General features: G+C 39.1%; 1 protein-coding gene across 3 annotated transcripts in view; it reads right to left on the minus strand.

Moving 5' to 3' along the window:
* Positions 1–20,060, minus strand: part of gphna (gephyrin a) — a 110,109-nt gene extending 90,049 nt beyond the window's left edge. For all 3 annotated transcript variants that reach the window (XM_073869640.1, XM_073869638.1, XM_073869639.1), the window contains exon 1: positions 19,909–20,060. In XM_073869640.1, the coding sequence (XP_073725741.1) occupies positions 19,909–19,972 (64 nt within the window). In that variant the 5' untranslated portion in view covers positions 19,973–20,060. The remainder of the gene's footprint in view (positions 1–19,908) is intronic.
* Positions 20,061–20,479: the final 419 nt, after the last annotated feature.

The raw sequence follows: 20,479 nt of genomic DNA on the forward strand, positions 1-20,479 counted from the left end.
AATTTTTTTTTTTAAATGAATTACTATTTTAATTCTGCTAATAATGCAAAATGTTACTTAATGTAACTATTAACATATCTGTTCTTGCTCCTGTAATGGAATACATGTACTTTGTATGTTGATTGCAACTCTCATACATCCTCCCTAAGCCTCAAGAAGACCAATTTCAATTTAACATCTGAAATTTCTGGCAGCAATGTGCATTCAAGGTAACGTTATAAATTTAAATAACGTTTAAATCATTATGAAGAACAAAGTTAAGCCTTTATTTTTCGCTTAGTTTGCTAAATAAAGTTATCCTGGGAGTTAGCCTACTGCTTTTTTATATAAATTAGTTAACGTAAGCAACGAAATGTAGTTTGCACGCTAAGAATGCAGACAAACAAAATAAAGGTAATAATCACAGTAATTAACCAAAATATTACAAACTACTTACATGTGGCTGTGGTGGGACATTTAAGGGTTGCTGTTCTGATGGCATTGTCTGCAGCTGTGCTTTGAAAAGGATAAGTCAAGCTAACTTTAGTCACAATATAATATTATTGTAAGTTAAACAACACAACAGCATTATAATACACAAAACTATCAAGGCACTTTTAAGTTAATAATAAAAAAAACTTACCAAAATGTGTTTTAATCCATTAGTGCTGTAGTCAGTTATTTTTTTTATTTGTTTCAGTAAGCTTCCGGGATGCTGTAGATAGGTTATACTAGCGATTTGGTTGGAGACCAACAGCCAATCAAAATTTACCTTTAGTTTTCTGATTGGTTGATTTTGTGGCACACTTGTTACGCTGTTGTAAGTTGAGCGAGCGTGTGCATCGAGTTGAGCGCGCACAGAAGAGGTTGAGAGAGAGAGAGAGAGAGAGAGAGAGAGAGAGAGAGAGAGAGAGCACGGATTATTTCTGCACGTAAATATATGGATAATAGCAAACAAGCATATACATTTATTGAGCACGGAATCGTTTTTTATTTGCTCAAACGAATTTTTTTTGCGATTTGTTAATTTCTGTTCAAAATATAATGTAATGTGCTTGCAAAATATAGTTCTCTGTGCTCAAAACTTAAAATTGTTCGCTCAGGATTGAGGCACAAATATTACACCATAGATTTCACCCCCAACTGTTCCTGTAGCTTAAACGTCAGGAAATTGCATTAGCATTGCAAAATTTCATGGGTTCAATCTCAGGGAACACATACTAAAAAATGGATACCATGTAATGTAAGTCGCTTTGAATCAAAGTGTCTGCTAATAGATATATGCAGGGTTCTCACACCTAAGTTAACTTCAAATTCAAGGACCTTTTTAAGGACTTTCCAGGTCCAATAACCTAAAATTCAATGACTAAATGTGGGGACACATTTCAAGTGATAGCAAGGTTACATTGTGTTACCTTTAAGATACATTGTTACTGTTCCCTTTTGAGGGAACTCGCGCTCCGTCACTGCGGTGATACTTTTTGGACGCCTCCAGGGGTAAGTGTGTCTGAATGTGTATATCAAATTTAACCAATGGTGAGGCTTAATGACAAAGACAGGGTGACGCGGGAGCCATGAAGTATATCGGAACCCTGTATATGTAAATGTAAGAAATGTCAAAATGTCCCACTTTAGCAAAATATTTGGTCTCTAGCGTGTTCAAAAACCACTAACAAAACCGAATGGAACCGGTTTGGAATAAGAACCAGTTCTAATATAAGAGGAATCTGGCCTGGGTAGGTATCAGGTGAACTCTATTAGGGAAGCCACAGATAGAGCAGTGACAGGAACACGCTGATCTCCAGGCACATAGTTAACAGCGCTGGACACAACGTGTGTGTATGTGTGGTGATGTTACAGAGAAAAGAAAGCCACAATGGAACCCACATCTGTGAGCTGCATTTCAAAGCACCTTTATACAAATTGTATCGTATAAAGTCTATAACAAAAGCTCAATTTCTAGATAAGCGTTTCACAAGACCAAAGAAAGGAAAGGAAGGAGAAAATAATGATTTGGGGGAGGGTGCATAGAGGGAATATGAATAAATATATTAGATATGATCTAGAGGGGAATCAGGGACATCGAATTACATCTATAAGAAAACACCACCATTACATCTTTTCTCCATACATACAGCCTATACGTATTTACACAGGGAAGACAGAAACTACCAGCCATTTTATCATTTAGCACCCATGACTTCATCCAAACATTTCTTATAGGCAACTCCATCACTTTAAAACATCAACCAGAACCATTTCTTTGCACAGGATTGCATTAAGATATTGATATTTATTTTAGTTGACCCATTGTCAAGTATTGACAAGGTTATGATTGTGACATGATTTTTTTTATAATCGACTAATCAGAAGAGCGCATTATACACAACTGGACAACTGCCTTTTAGGTCACATTTACACTGCCTCTTTGAAGTGACTCAATTCCGATGCGTTTTGGTCGATCGGACCACAAGTTGACGACGCTAAATACAGGTGTAAACGGGTTGTGAAAAGTTTTGAACTATTCCACTTTCGACCACAGAAAACGCATTCGACCAAATGTGTTCGAGCAGCCAAAAGACTACCATATTTTCCGGACTATAAGCTGCACCGCAGTATAAGCCGCATCATTAATAAAATGCGTCATTAAGACGAAATAATATATGTAAGTCACAGTGGACTATACGTCGCGTTTATTTAGAAAATTATTTCACAAAATCCAAGTCGAAGAACAGACATTTAATCTGGAAAGCCAAGTTATTCAACTAAACAATAGAAGACAGAACAACAGGCTGAATAGATGTCTGTACGTTAAAATAATATTATCAGTTATTTAAACGATAAACCATAGCATACAGAACTTACCTGGATGCCTGAATAGGCGAAATTAACCGAACAAGCCAACTAGCGTGAAGTTCACTCGTCATTCCGCATCACTGAATCTATTGAATTACATAAATACAGAAGCAAATAGCAGACTCTTGCGGCTGTAGACGTAATGATGTCTCTTGCCTCATAAATGTCAAAATTAATTCATACTGACTTACAAGGCGCACCTGACTATAAGACGCAGCACCAGCCAAGTTATGAAAAAAACACGACTTATAGCCGAAAAATATGCTAGCTACATGCAGCGAACTCTGACACAATATTGGTGTGCGTCAATTTAAACCCGTTATTTTCTCCTGCTTGCATTTAAATGAAAGCAGAGGGACTCGCCCACAGACCATCCCTTAGTAATCAGGACAGAAGCGGTTGAAAGTGGACAAGAGACGGATTAAAATACCAGGTGTAAACGTGAATGTGTCTGTCTCGTCCACTTGTGATCCGATCGACCACAAAATCTAAATACCAGGAATGAACAGCCTCTTAAAAGTCCATCTTTCCATTAATTGACAGGTCTCAAAACAGCAATTTAACAATTAGGCGTTAGATATTTTCTAAAAGAGAACATTGTTTCCTTACAATTTAATTTAAATTAACCATTGTTTCCATATACTCACTCACACTGCGATAACTGTTAATGGGGGAGGGAGGGAGAGAGAGAGAGAGAGAGAGAAATAGGGGGAATAGGAGACTTAGATTTATGGAGGAATGACGCAACCCCCTTATAACCAAAAACACACACACAGAGCTGTTTCCCATGTGAACACTGGTAATTATCTTCAAGCCCATTGCTGATGACCCCTGCGCTTTCATTAGCACTTCTGTCAGCATACAAGCACACACACACAGACATTGAAAGACTAACCTTCTTTCTTGCCGTCAACTGCAACATGTATGTTTCTATAAAGATTTTGTATTCAACAAAGGTAGAGATATATACAGTATACATGACTGTAGTCAAACCACAGAAAATTACTTCAATTTGCTCCTCGGCTTGCTAATACTAAACAATCCGTAATGAACTGTGGACTAAAAGTCTCTTAGGGAAATACTTCCCAATTACAAAACATTTCTTATGACATTTCATATCAAAAGTGTCCCAGCAAATCTATAACAGATGCTTTCCTGCTTAAACATATAACACAGGTTCAAGTCATATAAATACTACATAAAACTAAGAATGTCAAAAAAAAAATGTTTACCATCATGTTTGAGTACAATGACAGCAGCATCATCTTTCACTAGCACACATTATGGTTTATTCAGTGTGGAGTGATATTGCGGTGGGAAACCCAATGTAGCTCCAGTGTGCGGATTCTGTAATCCCCCAATCCAGGGCTGCAACCGGATCCAATGCTTAATCTGCTGCGCAAAGACCTGCTGAGACTCACATACCAACCTGCATCATAGATGCTCTATTCAGCCGGACTGTACTTCACTGCCACTTCACCTACTTTTTGCATCAGTTTTATCAGACGGAGGTGATTTTTGAATAATTTCCATTGTGCAGACATTATACCATAACCTGCAGGTTTAAAAGGGACACTCCACTTTTTTTGAAAATATGCTCATGTTCCAGCTCCCCTAGAGTTAAACATTTGATTTTTATCGTTTTGGAATCCATTCAGTTGATCACCTGGTCTGGCGGTTCCATTTTTAGCATAGCTTAGCATAATCTATTGAATCTGATTAGAGTTTTGATATTTTTCCTATTTAAAACGTGACTCTTCTTGAAGTTACATTGTGTACTAAAACCAACGGAAAATTAAAAGTTGCGATTTTCTAGGCAGCTAGGCTAAGAACTATACGCTCATTCCGGCGTAATAATCAAGGACTTGCTGCTGTAACATGGCTGCAGCAGGCGCAATGATAGTATGCAGCGCCTGAAAATAGTCCCCACCTATTGAAAGTAACAAAGAGGACTATTTTCAGGGCGTTCGCAACATCACTACGCCTGCCGCAGCCATGCCACGGCAGCAAAGTCCCCGACCACCACGCCAGAATGAGAACACAGTCCCAACCATATCTGCCCAGAAAATCGCAACTTCCAACCCTCCAGTTGTGTTTAATGGATTCTGCCAACAAAACTGTATTGCCAGGATTATGTGGATTTGAAGTATTTGATGAACGCATATGTGCCGAGAGCATCAATATCATTATCTAATTTTTGACAGGCGTTTAGCAGCTTTTGCATCTGAGATTTTTACACAACATCACTTCTGACCTCTCTGATGGTCTCTCAACACACTCGATCTCATTAAACCACCATGTTATATTACCCAATTACGATGTAATGTGCATGTTTCCCTTTAACTCAAACACAAGTAGTGCCACTCCAACCAGCAAGCACAAGGCTAGGATATTGTTTTCAGAAGTGCGATGATTAAACCTACTGAATATAATATTACATGCTTACATGTCACAATACCCTAAAAAGTATCAAAACTTCAATTATCATTATGGATGTTTTTTGTAATTCAGAACCAGTTGTGCTGGTTTGAAGATCTGCTTTAGAGGGCAATAAACTTTTGGAAGTTACTGCAGTCTGGCTGCGCACATTGGAGACACCACATCCACATAAGCATTGAGTGTGTGGATTCATTTAGCCTTTAACAGTATCAGAGAAACAAAAACTTAATATGAAACACGCAATTTGCAAGCAATGAAAGCCTTATTGCAGTTTAATAAGTCTTTGCAATTCTATGATTTTTTTCTATTTCGGCTTATTAAAATAACTGTAATACGCATTGCAATATGATCAAAGCATTGGTATAAAGTCGTATTGAGGAATCTCTGGATGGTGGATCGTATAAAGCAGTGGTTCTCAAACTTTTTGGTGTGCACCCCCCTTGTGTAGGGTGCATCTCTTCGCACCCCCCCCCCAAAGAAAATTAATGAAAAAACACAACAATATCAAACTTCATAGTTACGATCCCAAAAAAACGGAACGAAACAATATAGACAAAATGCAGTTTAAAATGCAAATGGTGCTTCTTTTGTTCGATAAAAAAAGAGATCCTTGTTAAAACATCCTTGTTATTTGGCAAAGACCACCTGATAAAGACAACGACTAGCTGTCTTCTCAAGACCGACAAAGCTCTCCAGCCAATGGCTACACGGAGACCAGACAAGCCCAACTTGTGTCAAATACAAAACAAAATCTCCAACGTGACATTTACCATTACTTGCGCTAACAGGTAAAAAATTTAAAGGACAGAATGTCAGTTTGATCAGCGCAACAGAGATTCGTGAGAAGAGGATGGTTTCTTTAGCAGAGCTGTCTGTGATTAATGTCCACATTCTATTATCTAGGACGTTATAGTCACGCGGTGTCCAGATAAGGATTGAGTTAAATTATTCATCAGGACACGAGCCAACAGAACGCAGGGACGTTCAGATGGAAAGGCATGTTTAAGAGAAGAAATCATTACTAAGACACTTTGGCAGATTCTCTCGCTCGAACAGTCTGTTTCGAGCATATGGGCTTTTGGTGCTGTTACTGATACAGTTTTACATCACTCCATATGAGGGGTGTTTCCACAATATCACAGTTGCTTCCTAGTTTACACCATCGCTGCTTAAAAGATGTCAACACTTTTTTTTTACAAAGTAGGCAACCATCAAAACCATTTACTACCATTTGCTCACACAAATACACAGTCATGTGTTCGCTTCTCAATCTACTTGATAACGTACCGTCTTTCATTTTATTAAGGGTTGTGTTGTGCAGATGTGAGTTTAGAGTGCTGTTGACAGTAGAGGGTTGTATTGAATGTAATGATTAAAGGCCGATTAAAACTGCATGAGGATTATTATGCTCATTTTAAGCCTCTGTTCTCCTCACCATCTAACACTGTTGCATTTCCACCACTGTGCTGGTTTATCTATGTGTCTATAGCCTAGGGATACGCAAGCACGAGTAATTGATTACTCGAGTACTCGAACGTGGCATTGACGATCGATCACGAGAACGATGACCATGTGGATTAAATTTTGTATTTTTTTGTGGCTATGGCAGCATTTGGATATTTGGTTAGTGTTACGTCGGATTCACACCGCAAGCATGAGTAGGGCGCATGCGTAGCGTTTAGCAGCACGTGAGGAGAACGTTTGCTGCGCGTGGCCATTTCACACCAGCTGCGTTTGCAGCGTATACTGTGCAGTTTAATAACAGTATAAAAATCTCAAGTTCACATTACTTTATTTTACATGCATTTATGAGCAAAACCTCTTCAAGACGCTTTTTGACGGGCAGTCAGCTGTGATTTGTTTAATCCACATTGTTTTTGTGTTGTTCTGGTCATACATACAAATATATACAGATTTATATATGACCATAAACCATAAACAATGCACTGTCACTTTAATTGAGCGTGAGCAGCTTGTTAACTTGTTAACATGGGCGCCAAAAAAACATGCGCTGCTTACGCGGCACTCGCGCTTGCGGTGTGCATGCTTTAACTTGTTAACATGGGCGCCAAAAAAAACAGGTGCCGCTTACGTGCCACTCACGCTTGCGGTGTGAAACCGGCTTTACAAGCACCTGTGGCAGTAAAGACCTGGTGCGTGTTTGACGTTGACGTAAACTGTGCAGACTGGCGTATGACATCAGTATAGGGGTGGGCAATAAACCGGTTGACATTTTTTACCGGTCCACTTTTTTTTAAAAATGCTCATTTTCCTCTCCTAGAGGAGAGGTAATATCATTGCGCCTACTGCAGCCATGTTACGGCAGCAAAGTCCTGCCTAGAAAATCGCAACTTTTAATTTTCTGTCGGTCTTAGTACAAGATGTAACTACCGAAGAGTCGTTTTAAATAGGAAAAATATCCAAATATATATATATATATATATATATATATATATATATATAATAAGAATTATGACAAATTCTTTGGCATTAAAGATTTTAATATCATAAAAATCCTATTAAGAGAAAACTCTACTGTGATACTTATCGTTATCATGATATAAAATGAATCCTATCGTGATATAAGACTTTGATCATATTGCCCACCCCTAGCGGCCGGTCAAACAAATCTATTTGGCTAATTAATTTACTTAAATTCTAAGAGTCAAATTTTTTGTGTGAGAGTTAAAAAATATCTTTAGCCTGGTAAAACCAATGTAAGTCCATGAGACAACCCTGTGTGTTGCCTGTTTAAACTTTAGATCATATGATAAATACATGACCAGCCTTGATCCCTTTTATGGTGCTCTGTTTATTCAGCAGTATGACAAATCCTGAATTTGAAGGCAAATGTTCAGGGCGTCATGAGACAGAGGAGGTTAAAAGTCATTTTGTAATTATTAACAGCAGAACACAACATGAGGTCGCTGGACTAAAAGCGACGATTTGCAAATAATATCTTGTTATGCATGATTGTCTTGTGAGCATTTGAATGTATACAGTAAATGTCTTTTAAATGTATGAAATTTATTTCTCATTCTCTATTTTTAGCAAATGCTCTTCTGCTAAGAAATACTTTCAACAAAAAACAACTTAACTGTGCAACTCAAATTAAATACAGCCAAAAAAAGTTCACAAATGTATGTAAATACTAAATGGACAGTTGTGTTAAAGAATTGCGCTTGTAACCCGAAGGTTGCCAGTTTGAGTTTCACATCCGGCAGTTTGGGACTGACTGAGGTGCCCTTGAGCAAGGCACATTTTCCTGAACTGGTTCCCGGTTTGTGTGTGTTCATAACTAACTGGGATAGGTTGAATGCACAAAAGTCTCATTTCTAGTATGGGCTAAAATACTTGACAGCTACTTCACTTTAAGACCACAATCCATTTACACCTGTCAGACAAATTATTCCTGCTATACAAATGCACTCATCATGTTAATGAAATATTCTAGGTTATTATTAAACATAATGTCTATGTACAAGTTAAGATACGTTATGATATGTTAAGATACTGGAGTGCAAGATGTTTTTAAATTAAAGCAGCTCAAACACGCATTTTAGTCTGGGACTAGGATAAGCCCTGTCCAGGCAGGCTATGTTTAAAAGTTTATTGATATGTTTTCAAATCTTTCACTCACAAACTTGAATCAAATGAAATCTGTGTGTCTGTGATAATGATTGCATGCGTGACCGGCTCTATAACGATCACACCATCCCTGTGACTATAACACAATAAACCATCTGCAATGAGTTCACACGCTTTCCACACAATATGAGTGCAAGTGGGAAAGTGAAGCATAGGCTAGACGGTATGGCATAAAAGTTCTGTTGGATCATATTTCCCACTGCTCCAAATCCCCAGCAGGACACAGACACAGAGCCAACACGTTCATGAGCCATTACGCATTTATGAATGGAGCTTGTGGTGAGGTAATAGAAGCAGGATTTGGAGCCAACCCTGCTGGAACAGACTGCTACAGGACAGAAGAACTATCAGTCATCAGATCAACCAATAGCAGAGTGGGAGAGCAAAATACATCAGCCTGTACCAACTATATGCTTGGGTAACAAAACATCTTTATGATGATGACATAAATCCTATTATATATATATATATATATATATATATATATATATATATATATATATATATATATATATATATATGCATGCAAAAATATAATCTTATGTGTAATAGCACAAATCAAAAATAATTTATAATGTCAACATGTAAACGAATAGCCATGACAAAAAGTAAACCATATATCAACCAAAATATAACCGTTACGAAGAACTTAAAGAAACTATTTAAGAATTTTTAATAGGTAAATGAAATAATAAAATATAGTGTTTTCCATTCTTTACTAAGAGTATGGAGGCCCGTCAAATTCTTCTGCCATAGGCTGCGTCCAAAAACACATTCAGAAAGCCTTAATAGGCAGTGTATGGAATTCTGTTTAAAACATAAACAGAGAGCGCCTCACTAGAAATGCGAGGCGCCGCCCATATCGCGTCATTCGCATTGCACCACGCAAGGGCGCGTCTGATCAGATCTTTGCATTGATTTTGTATGTAATCTAATCGCTAATTTCTAAGAGTATGGAGGCCCACCATGGTCAAATTCTTCTGCCATAGGCTGCGTCCAAAAACACGTTCAGAAAGCCTTAATAGGCAGTGTATGAAATTCTGTTTAAAACATAAACAGAGAGCGCCTCACTAGAAATGCAATTAAAAGGTGTAAAAAGTAAGGGGCTTTTTTAAAAAAAAGGGCTGCGGCCTTCCAAGTCCGTATTTGAAGGCAAATGACATCACCGGGCCGCGACAAAGGCTGCCCCAATTCGAAGCCTCTTTAACATACAAGACGGCATTTAAGGGATAATTCATTCACGGTAAACTTATCAGACAGATTTATTTATTTTTTACCACAGAAATAATTTCAGGAACATGAAATATAAAATTGTGATTCTCAAAAATAAAACTAGTTCAAATGTTTTCAGTGTGTGTGTCTGTTCTTTATGAACATTTACATCTCATTTTAACAAAACCATGATAATATTGATAACCGTGATAACTTTGGTCACTATAATCATATGAAATTTTCATACCGTCCCATCCCTAACCCCAAGTAAACCTAACTTTGGATTCGGATGTGCCTTGATGCCTTCCTTCCCTGGAATGCAGCCTTCAAAGGCAGCCTTTTATGCTATGTACACACCAAACGTGGGGCATCGCGTTACTTGCTCTAGATTACTTGTGGGATTTAACTTCACTGAAAAAATAATTCATTCAATTTACTAAATTTTTTTTAAGGTAAGTGGTTGCAATCAATTTATTTAAGCTACATTTTAAAAAATAGAAATAAAAATAAAACTTTTGTTTAAATGTAACTTAAAAAAAAAAATTGCAACCACTTACCTTAAAAAATTGAGTAAGTTAAATGAATATTTTTTTCAGTGTTTGTGCCATGCAAATTCTTGAGTTGAATATTTTCAACTTGGGCGAAGACGCATTTGAGGCGAATAGCGCATGTTTTCGTGGCAAACGCGCCACCCATATCGCGTCATTCGCATCGCACCACGCAAGGACGCGTCTGATCGCGTCTTTGCATTGACTTTGTATGTAATCTAATCGCGCAAAACGTTGAACTCGCGTCTGGTGTGTATACCCCATTAGAGCTCTTGGACTCAGCCAAAAACTAACAAAAAAAAATGTATACCAAGCTCTCTAACATTGGGTCATCATAGTTACATCGTCATCAATATGCTAATTGGGGTATGATGTAATCCAGCACCACTGTATCACTTTTGCACAATTGCACGTGAATGAATAATATTTATTATAATAATAATAATACAACCTAGCTACCTTTAAAAAAAACTGTAAATCCAAATTAATACAGAAACTGTATATGAAACCAGTTCAAATACTATCTGTACTAGCTGCACTAGAAGGGCTCCTTAATCCTTTTGAAAAAACATATATCATTGTCATTGAGTTAAACTATAACCGAGACTTACATAAAGTGTATCTCAGAATGAGATATAGCTTTCTAAATGACAGAAAGATGTTTCAAAGATAATCCGCTTCAAAAAGAAACTCCTGTGCCCATGATGAGAGAACTGAACTCTAAACATATTCAGATAGCAACTGCAGTGGATTTATCATTTAGCATGCAATTTCATCTCGTCCGCATCTGGACGGATATCCCTCGTTGAAATAGATTAATAATCCGCTAAACTGACACTATACCTTCAACATAATATGACTACCAGAACAAGAACAGCTTTTGTCGCTGTGGTTGCACTGTAGGACAGCTGCAATATCGGCTACACTGTTTCACGAAACATGAAGGCGTGACAGGGCGCGATGTTATTTATGCACTTGTAGCTCAGCCATTTTTATGATTAAAAGCCTCTGGCATGATATAGTAATAAGCGACTGTAGGTCTGGAGTCTTTCAACTAACTTGTTAACTCTAAAAAATGATCGTGATCTTTAAAATCCTTCAAAATGAGGACCTTACACGTGGCCCTATAGTAAAAACAAAAGGGCTGACAAACTTTGAAGTACTATAAATGTATATACATCAAGCTGAAGTAATTTGTCCTCTACATCCCCAAAGGGCAACCCGAGTCTGAAAACACAGGCATAAATCCCCAAAAACATCATGTGAGTAGACATGGAATGGGTTGGTTTGTATAAACCACTCCAAAAAAATCCATATGCTGTTGCTTTTACTTTTGCTGATGTAATGTACGGGCCATTCCGAGAACACTGACCGGAAAGCTTTGTTATCAGTGTTCTACAAGGCCGATCTTGTCTAAATTTCCAACACCTGTGAAATTATGCCCCTGTAATTCAATACTGATGGCTTCGAAATGATACCTGGGGACTGACATCTGAACTATCTTTCATTAAGGCTTATTAATGGCAACTGTTGTCGTTCAGCTGAGATTAGATCTTGGCAAAGGCCCATGTCTTTCAAAGACAAGGTCTTCTACTGCCTTTTAGTCTGGCACAAGGATTCCCAATTGCTATTCAAGCGTCTGCCCCTTCACCAGCCGAGGGTTTCAGAAGGTGTTAAAGGTGGTTGAAGTGCAAACTTTTGAGAGACTGAAGATCCGGGTTTGTGCGTGTTTGAGTGTTATCAGAAAGACACTGCTCACATGGCTGCTAACATGCTCTGACACCACTGCGGCCAAGAGGAACTTGTGAAGATGGTTCATAAAAGGGCACCAAGAATAAAAGACTTGATGACTTGTGACTAATAGGCAAGTTTGTGAGAAGCTAAAAATCTACGTTAATAAAGTCTTGTTACTGGACCTGCTGAAAAATTGTTTAAAACAAAAAACACTGGCAACCCACTTTACTTTTGTAATGTGACATACTTCAGAATAAAACAGGTTCCATCGACAATGAGAAAAAAATTAGGGCGGGACTTGATTGTACTTATTTGAAATTGATTGAATTGTGAAATGTGTTTGTTATGTAGTAAAATGAAGTAAAGTGTTCAGGGAAAGGTAAAAAGAGGACTTTGTAAAATGAGCCAAAAAGTCGCTTGAAAAGAGCAGCCCATTTCAATTTTGACAAAACAGTACCAAGCAGGGCTTGACAATAAGGATTGTTCGGAAAGGGTAAGGGTTAAAAAAAACAATCCCTTAAAAAAAAATAGGACACCACTACTACACCGTCATACATCATCATACGTCCTACGTCAAAGTAGATGCAATGTTTAGTGAGTTAAAGCTAGTGCTGGGCGATAATTCTCTAACAATTATTTTACCGATATAAATTTCCCGATAAACCGATAACAACAGTTCGATAAGTGATCGATAATGTTTACGCACTGTGCATAATGTTGCGCAAGCACTTCCGGATGCGGCACGCGCTCTTGGTTTACAAACACAGTGTCAGGTAGACTTGAAGAAGTGAAGTAAGATGAGGCAAGTTATTTATTTATTATTAGGGCTGTGCAAAAATATAATATACAGCTAACTATCGTGATACATTTTCACCCGATAGTGTATCGCTATTTCAATCCCTACTATCGATATTTTTAAAACCCCATCAAATCCCTCTGTGTGCGTCAAACGACCTCCTCCGCCGCTGCTGTAGTTGTCGCTGTCCAGTTGTCTGTCATATTCAGCCAATGTCTCGGAAGTTAGCGGAAGTGAGAAAATGGCAGAAAATTTAAAAACACCTGCAGCTTTCAAAGCCGACGTGTTGAAGCACTTTTGCTTTAAAAAAAGTTGTTGTTTTTTATATTCAGCTCTATTTTTTTTTACATTTTTGATAAAAAAAGAAAAAGTATTGCAATGTATCGCAACACGCAGCGCATTGTATCGTATCGTGATACATCGTACAATGGGCCATAATCGTGATAGGTATCGTATCATGAGGCCCTTGCCAATAATACCCAGCCCTATTTATTAGTAGAGAATGATTTTCACAATGCGGATAACACGGATGGAATCACAGAATCCAAATATGCGGAAACACTTTCCTATTGTGTAATATTGTGTATATATATATGACCCTTTTCTCTTACCTGACCCCTCTAACTAAATGAGAATTGAGACATCCCCTGCCCATTAGCCCGCACTAAATGGAGAAGTAGGGGGAAATGTTGGGGGCCTTAATCAAAGAAGCTGTTTGAGAAGCGTGTTCCCAGAAAGCCGCATCTCATGGTCTCAGACAAGTGCGCATATGGAGTTCACGTTGTCTTGCATTTGAGTGGACGTTTCAATAAAATGATCTCAAAGTGTGGTGACTATCCTCGTAAACCTAGTAAGTTATGTCATGTAAACGTTAACAGGTCAGAAATAAAATGCAAGTGTAACAGTATAATGAATCCGTGCAGGTCTTAAAGCGACAGTACATCAAATAAACAAAAAAAAGAGCCCCAAAGGTCTGATTCACGATATCCTTTGGTGTGTAAGTGTATATTAGTACATGTTAGTGATATGCAAAAGGTACAAACCCCAAAGGAAGCGATGACGCGACTTCTCATTTCCAACGTAAATCTCTTTTCTTGGACTACAACAAACACACGGATTGGTGGTGTAGACAAGACCGACATTGTCATAACTCCTCCCACTTCGGACTCACAGACTAACAGTTAACTACTGTTAGCATGGCATTGTGAGCGAATCTTTCAAACATGGTAAGGAGGATCACATTTCCGGCTCACGTCAGAGGTATTCAGGCCAATCGCAACGTACAAATTAGCTGGCCAATTAGGGACACAGCGCTTTTCAAATCCGTGTGTTTCAGGAAGAGAGTGAAATCTGGAGCTACAAAAATGTACGACATGTGAAAAAGAATATGTTTTTTAACCGTAAAACACCCAAACACATTGTATTATACCAAATACACAAAATAACGTTGTTTTATAGCAATGAAATAGGTTCTCTTTAACTAGTGTTAGTGAAGGTTAATCAAAGAACAACAAAGAAAAAACAATCACTGTTCTTGACTAATTCACGTTTTAATAAGTATTAATCTATGTTTAATTTATGGCGTAAGGACTATGCAGTATTAGGGGGCGTGCACACAATTGTCAATGTCAGTTCTCAAACGGCTGTCCAATCACAGTGGAGGAGGGGCAGGACATTACCACAGCAACCAACCATCAACCAAGTATCACAGCTACCAAAGTGCTCGGCTGAAGAAACAACAGCTGGCATTCGGCGTCCTCCAGGCGTTTTCAGACGCATTCTAAAGTTTTGGTGTGCACAACCCCAAATTTACATTTAATTGCTTTCAGTTTCATTTCTGTACCTGAAAAGTACAATACTGTTAGATCGATCTCTTTGTTCTGTTGCATTTACTTATGCTATTGCTCATAATTTGATTATTTGTTCTTATTATATTACTTAAAGGAACACGCCCACATTCTGGGAATTTAGCTTATTCACCGTATCCCCCATAGTTAGATAAGTCCATACATACCTCTCTCATCTCCGTGCGTGCTGTAACTCTGTCTGGCGCGGCCCCCGCTGGCTTGGCTTGGCACGGAGACTGGAGGTGGGTGGCTTTAGCTAGCATACTGCTCCCAATAAGTGACAAAATAACGCGATCATTTTCCTATTTATGTGTTGTGATTTGTATAGTCAAACCGTGTACAAATGACAAGGTGATGTGAGACACAGCGATCTTTTGACGGTGTGCATGCTGAGAGCTGTATTCTCTGGGGGCGGGGCACTGCCGCATGGGCGGAGTGATCTGCTCGCAGCACACGAGAAGCCCCTGGTGAGGAGCAGAGAGTTCGGTCAGAATTGTGCAAATCACTCCGCCCATGCGGCAGTGCTTCGTCTTCAGAGAATATAGTTCTCAGTATGTATACTGTTAAAAGATCGCTGTGTCTCGTGTCACCTTGTTGTTTGTGCACGGTTTGACTATGCAGATCACAGCACATAAATAGGAAAATGATCGCGTTATTTTGTCACTTATTGGGAGCAGTATGCTAGCTAAAGCCACCCACTTCCAGTCTTTGTGCTAAGCTAAGCTAGCGGGGGCTGCGTCAGACAGAGTCACAGCACGCACGGAGATGAGAGAGGCATGCACGGACCCACCCAACTCTGGGGGACACGGCGAACAAGCCAAACTCCCAAAATGTGGGCGTGTTCCTTTAACTTGTCTTAAAAAATATTTGAAATAGTAGTTTTTGGAAATATAGCCTTATTTATTAAGGCTTCATGGTTTAAAGCTCCCGTTCTGTCTGTGATTTTGAAGCTTTGATTGTGTTTATAGTGGGCAATATAACATGTGTTCATGTTTCACATGTAAAAAAAACCCCGGTATTTTTCACACAATTTACTTATCTGTATAGCGCTGTTTTCACTGTGCTCAAAACAGGCTGATGTCTTCCTTGTTATGTGAAGTCCCTCCTTCAGAAATACGTAACAAGTTCTGATTGTGTAGTTTGTTTAGTGTGCTGTGATTCGATAGCAGCTTAGCTTAGCTAGAGCCGTTTGAGCCAAAGCTGGTGACTGACGTATTCCTGTGGGCGGAGTTTAGTCAACAACTGTTTTACTGACATCATTAAAGCAGGAAATAGAGGGCAGTAGTCCAATCCGGCCATTCGTTGTAGGCTTTTAAAGGTGCAGTGTGTAATTTTTAGAAGGATCTCTTGAAAGAAATGCAAAATAATATACAAAACTATATTATCAGGGGTGTATAAAGACCTTTTAAAATAAACTGTTATGTTTTTATAACTTAAGAATGAGACGTTTTTATCTACATACACAGAGGGTCCCCTTACATGGAAGTCGCCATTTTGTGCAGCCATGTTTCTACAGAAGCCCTTAACGGACAAACCTTTTTTACTAAGTTGTCTCCGACGATGAAATGTTTGTCCGGTCGTGGCTATTGTAGATTCTTTATGCATTTCAAAAGTGAGGGTTGGGCAGTGGACGGAGTCGTTGGTTGCAATACGCAACCTTACCACTAGATGCCACTAAAATTTACACACTGCACCTTTAAAGAGGAATTCTATTGAAGAAAATATATCGCCTGGCAGTGAACTTTGAGCTTTATCATTTTACAGGTATTATTTATGCTATTATAGCAACATTACACACTAACTAGGGTTTAAAAAATGGTATCAGGAAGAACGTGACCTTTAACAACAACAAGACAATAGTGCTGAGAGATAATTACATAACGATAATTTCTGCTATATCATTTATACATTTTTTTGTGATAATTTTTTGGCCATATCGCCAAGCCCTAAAACATAATAATCATTTTATTTTAGTGCTTTTTGTTGGGGCCATGGACAAAATGCATGTTTCTCCAAAATGACATGCAGCAATAAATTGTGCACAATAGCACCAGGATAATTTTTACACCTTAAAGAGTTAGGCTGACACGGAAAATAATAAATTGTTAAACAAAGTCTTTCTGTTTTGTGCAAGTATTTTCGTCGCTTCATGGAATAAAAGATTGAACCAATGTAGTCACATGGACTATTTTAGCAATGTCTTTACATCCATACTGGGTCGTGAAAGTAGTAGCTGCATTACTGTCTTTGGCGAGTCAAAAAGATCTTGGATTTCATCAAAAATATCCTAATTTGTGTTTACGAAGATGAGCGAAGGTCTTATGGGTGTGGAATGACATTTGGGTAGGTAATTCATCACATGGCATAAACAAACCCTTCAAGTATGCAATTTTTGAGCCTCAATCCACATTAACCAGAATGGCAAAACTCACAATTGTTTTCTGAAAGGTTTCCCAAAGACCCCGTCTCCTGTTACCACCCTGTCTCCAGTTACTCCAAGGTAATAAACGAAAAACATCAACAATAAAAACTTAGAAGAACTTCTTGACATCCTGTCTTTGAGGAAATACAGGCCATCAATGATGAGTTTGTACCTGACTTTAGTCTATGCATTGAAGCACGACAGCTGGAAACATAGACTAGTCGTTTCCACACGGGAGGATCTCTCTGAACAATTTAGAGAGAGACCCTGACAGCCTCTGCAGCCATGAAGGTAACTCTGATTTGAAAAGCTTGAGTTTTTATTCTGTGTTATTTCAGGTATCAAAGAGATCGTTGATCTACTTGAGGACAGAAATACACTGTGAATATGATTCTCTATAGTGTGCACAATACATGCAAAAACTTGATGTTTAAGCTTAATGACAAACTCTAGGTCTAAAAACCTGATCTATGATGTATATATACAAGGTATGATAAATAACAAATTTAGTCCCTATGCATGCATTTCTTCATTTTCAGGATTCTGAATTAGCACCTTTTAATCTAACTTTCCTCCTTAAATGTGCCAGGCCAATAGATACTATATGCAAATATACATATTACTAGTAGACAGCACCATGAATCATGTTTTGTTTGCCTGGAAACCATTTAGAAAATCTGCACACTAGCTTTCAACTACAACTCTAAAAATAAATGCAAAAATCAAATCAACTCTGAATACCACAAAATCAATAGTCTCTAATTCAAATTCTGTTTTCAATGCAGTTTTTAAATGCTGGGTAAATACTTTCAAGATCTATTTTTGGAAAAGCCCACTACACAAACCATAAATACCGAATCTATTAATCGCCTCTGTTGTGTTTTCGCTTCACGGATTTGCAACATCTGAAACGCCCCACAGGTCAAAAGGTTTTTGCTTGCCAATGCATGACTATTTAAAACCTGCACTCTGTAGGCAATAAGCTTGCTCACTATTAAGTATGCATGTTCCGTAGTTCTGTGTGCTTGGTCCCATTTTCATCTCACTCCAAGGCATCCATACTCCCGCTCCCTCCCTGCCTCTTTCACACACACACAGTTCCTCATCAATAAGCGTGCGCTACCACGAAATGCCCCTACACAGTGAAGGCATGCTAAGCAATCTCCTAGAAGGGCTAGGCGTGACTGTGACTAATGATGGACTACATCAGCTGATGTTAGTATTAGAAAAAAAGGAAAGGAGGGGGGGCTTATAATGTCCTCGGGAAAATCCCCCTCACCTTCTCAAACATATTCTCTACTGGCTGTATGGAGCTCGGAAAAAGGTGCGACAAGCACAAATATGAACTGGGCGACATTTCAGCACTACAAAGCAATGGACAGCACCCCCGACTACAGGGGTGTGTGCGTGCGTGCGTTTGTGGGTGATAGGGGGAGGGGGATTCCCATACTGTTTTATGCCCCTCGCGACAATAATCGCAGAGGCTCGTGCACGCGAAATAGGTGCACGAGAGCGGCAGGAGCACGCCGAGAGGAATGTCATGAATACGTGACACGCCGCAAACTCACTGACATTTGCATTCAGCCGCTGTGTGCATTTCATCACTCATTCCGTCTAAGCTCCCGTGGGGCAGCAACGGCAATATTTAACGGGAAGGCGGCTGCTTCATCTCCCGTTAAGAAAAAAATGGGGTGGTGATCAACGTAGACTATTAAAATGCTTCTGACAAGAACATCGCCTAATCGCGTGCACATACTTAAAACCATTCATCATAAAAGTAGCGTCTGCGATGCATTTCCGAGCGTTTAAACACAACTGGGTCTATTGCACTGTAGATATGTCACGTTGCATGTGCACAAATAAAACCTCAAAGCAGCCCTGAAGCCGAGATGCTGCTGTGCAGAAATGCACGAGAAAAAAAACACTGCGTGACCAACTCCAAATACCAACTCGTGTCCATAAACCAACAGCATTCGTCTACCAAACACATCGATATGACTGAGGAAAGACATATGTGAGCGATCGCTCGGTTCATTCACGGATTTATGAGGTTTTCCCGTGTTCTGCTTTATGTTAGTTGGATGTCTTACGTGCAAGGTATGAATAATTCATCACACAAACTGTTGTCTTGACACTGAGCTTTGCTGCATGACAGACCAAAGGCAGATCTCTGAACGCCGGATCCATACGTGCACAGATGTATAACTGAATTAGAGAAAACACAGTGGAATAAACGCTCGGGTTTTGATCACTGTCGCCTGCAAACGAGTCGAGAGAAACGCGCGCGACAGGCAGAACGCTCTCAGATAGTAATCACCACGCGACACACTACAACCGGCACGACAGACCGCAAAGAGCAACAGCATGAAGAAATACATGAGGATGAGCGACGACACGCGAAATGAACGAGTGTCATTGCGTATTTACCTGTTAATATTCCAACTCGGATTTGGTGGTCGTGGTTAGTTAAAATCATCCCGTCCGACGCCATGTTTAGCAGCGCTCTCGCCCGCACTGACGAGCCTGAGCGGAGCCGAGGCACGAGCGCGTCGAACTGAAAAGGCGGAGTCAGGCCAGAGCAGCCGAACCCAGAGCAGTGCTTTAAATATTTTGCAAGTGTTTCATTTAAAGAAAAAGCGTGACATTAAAGGGGACATTTCACAAGGCTTTTTAAAGATGTAAAATAAATCTTTGGTGTCCCCAGAGTACGTATATGAAATTTTAGCCCAAAATACCATATAGATAATTTACTATAACATGTTAAAATTGCCACTTTGTAGGTGTGAGAAAAAATGTGCCGTTTTGGGTGTCTCCTTTTAAATGCAAATGAGCTGATCTCTGCACTAAATGGCAGTGCCGTGGTTGGATAGTGCTGATTAAGGGGCGGTATTATCCCCTTTTGACATCATAAGGGGAGCCAGATTTAGGGTGGCCATTCGTGCCAGTTCCGCCGGACACGTCCCGAACATGTTTTCGGGTTCGTTCTCCGGAAGTCGCG

This window comes from Misgurnus anguillicaudatus, chromosome 7, assembly GCF_027580225.2.
Source record: "Misgurnus anguillicaudatus chromosome 7, ASM2758022v2, whole genome shotgun sequence".
In the NCBI taxonomy this organism is placed as follows: Eukaryota; Metazoa; Chordata; class Actinopteri; order Cypriniformes; family Cobitidae; genus Misgurnus; species Misgurnus anguillicaudatus.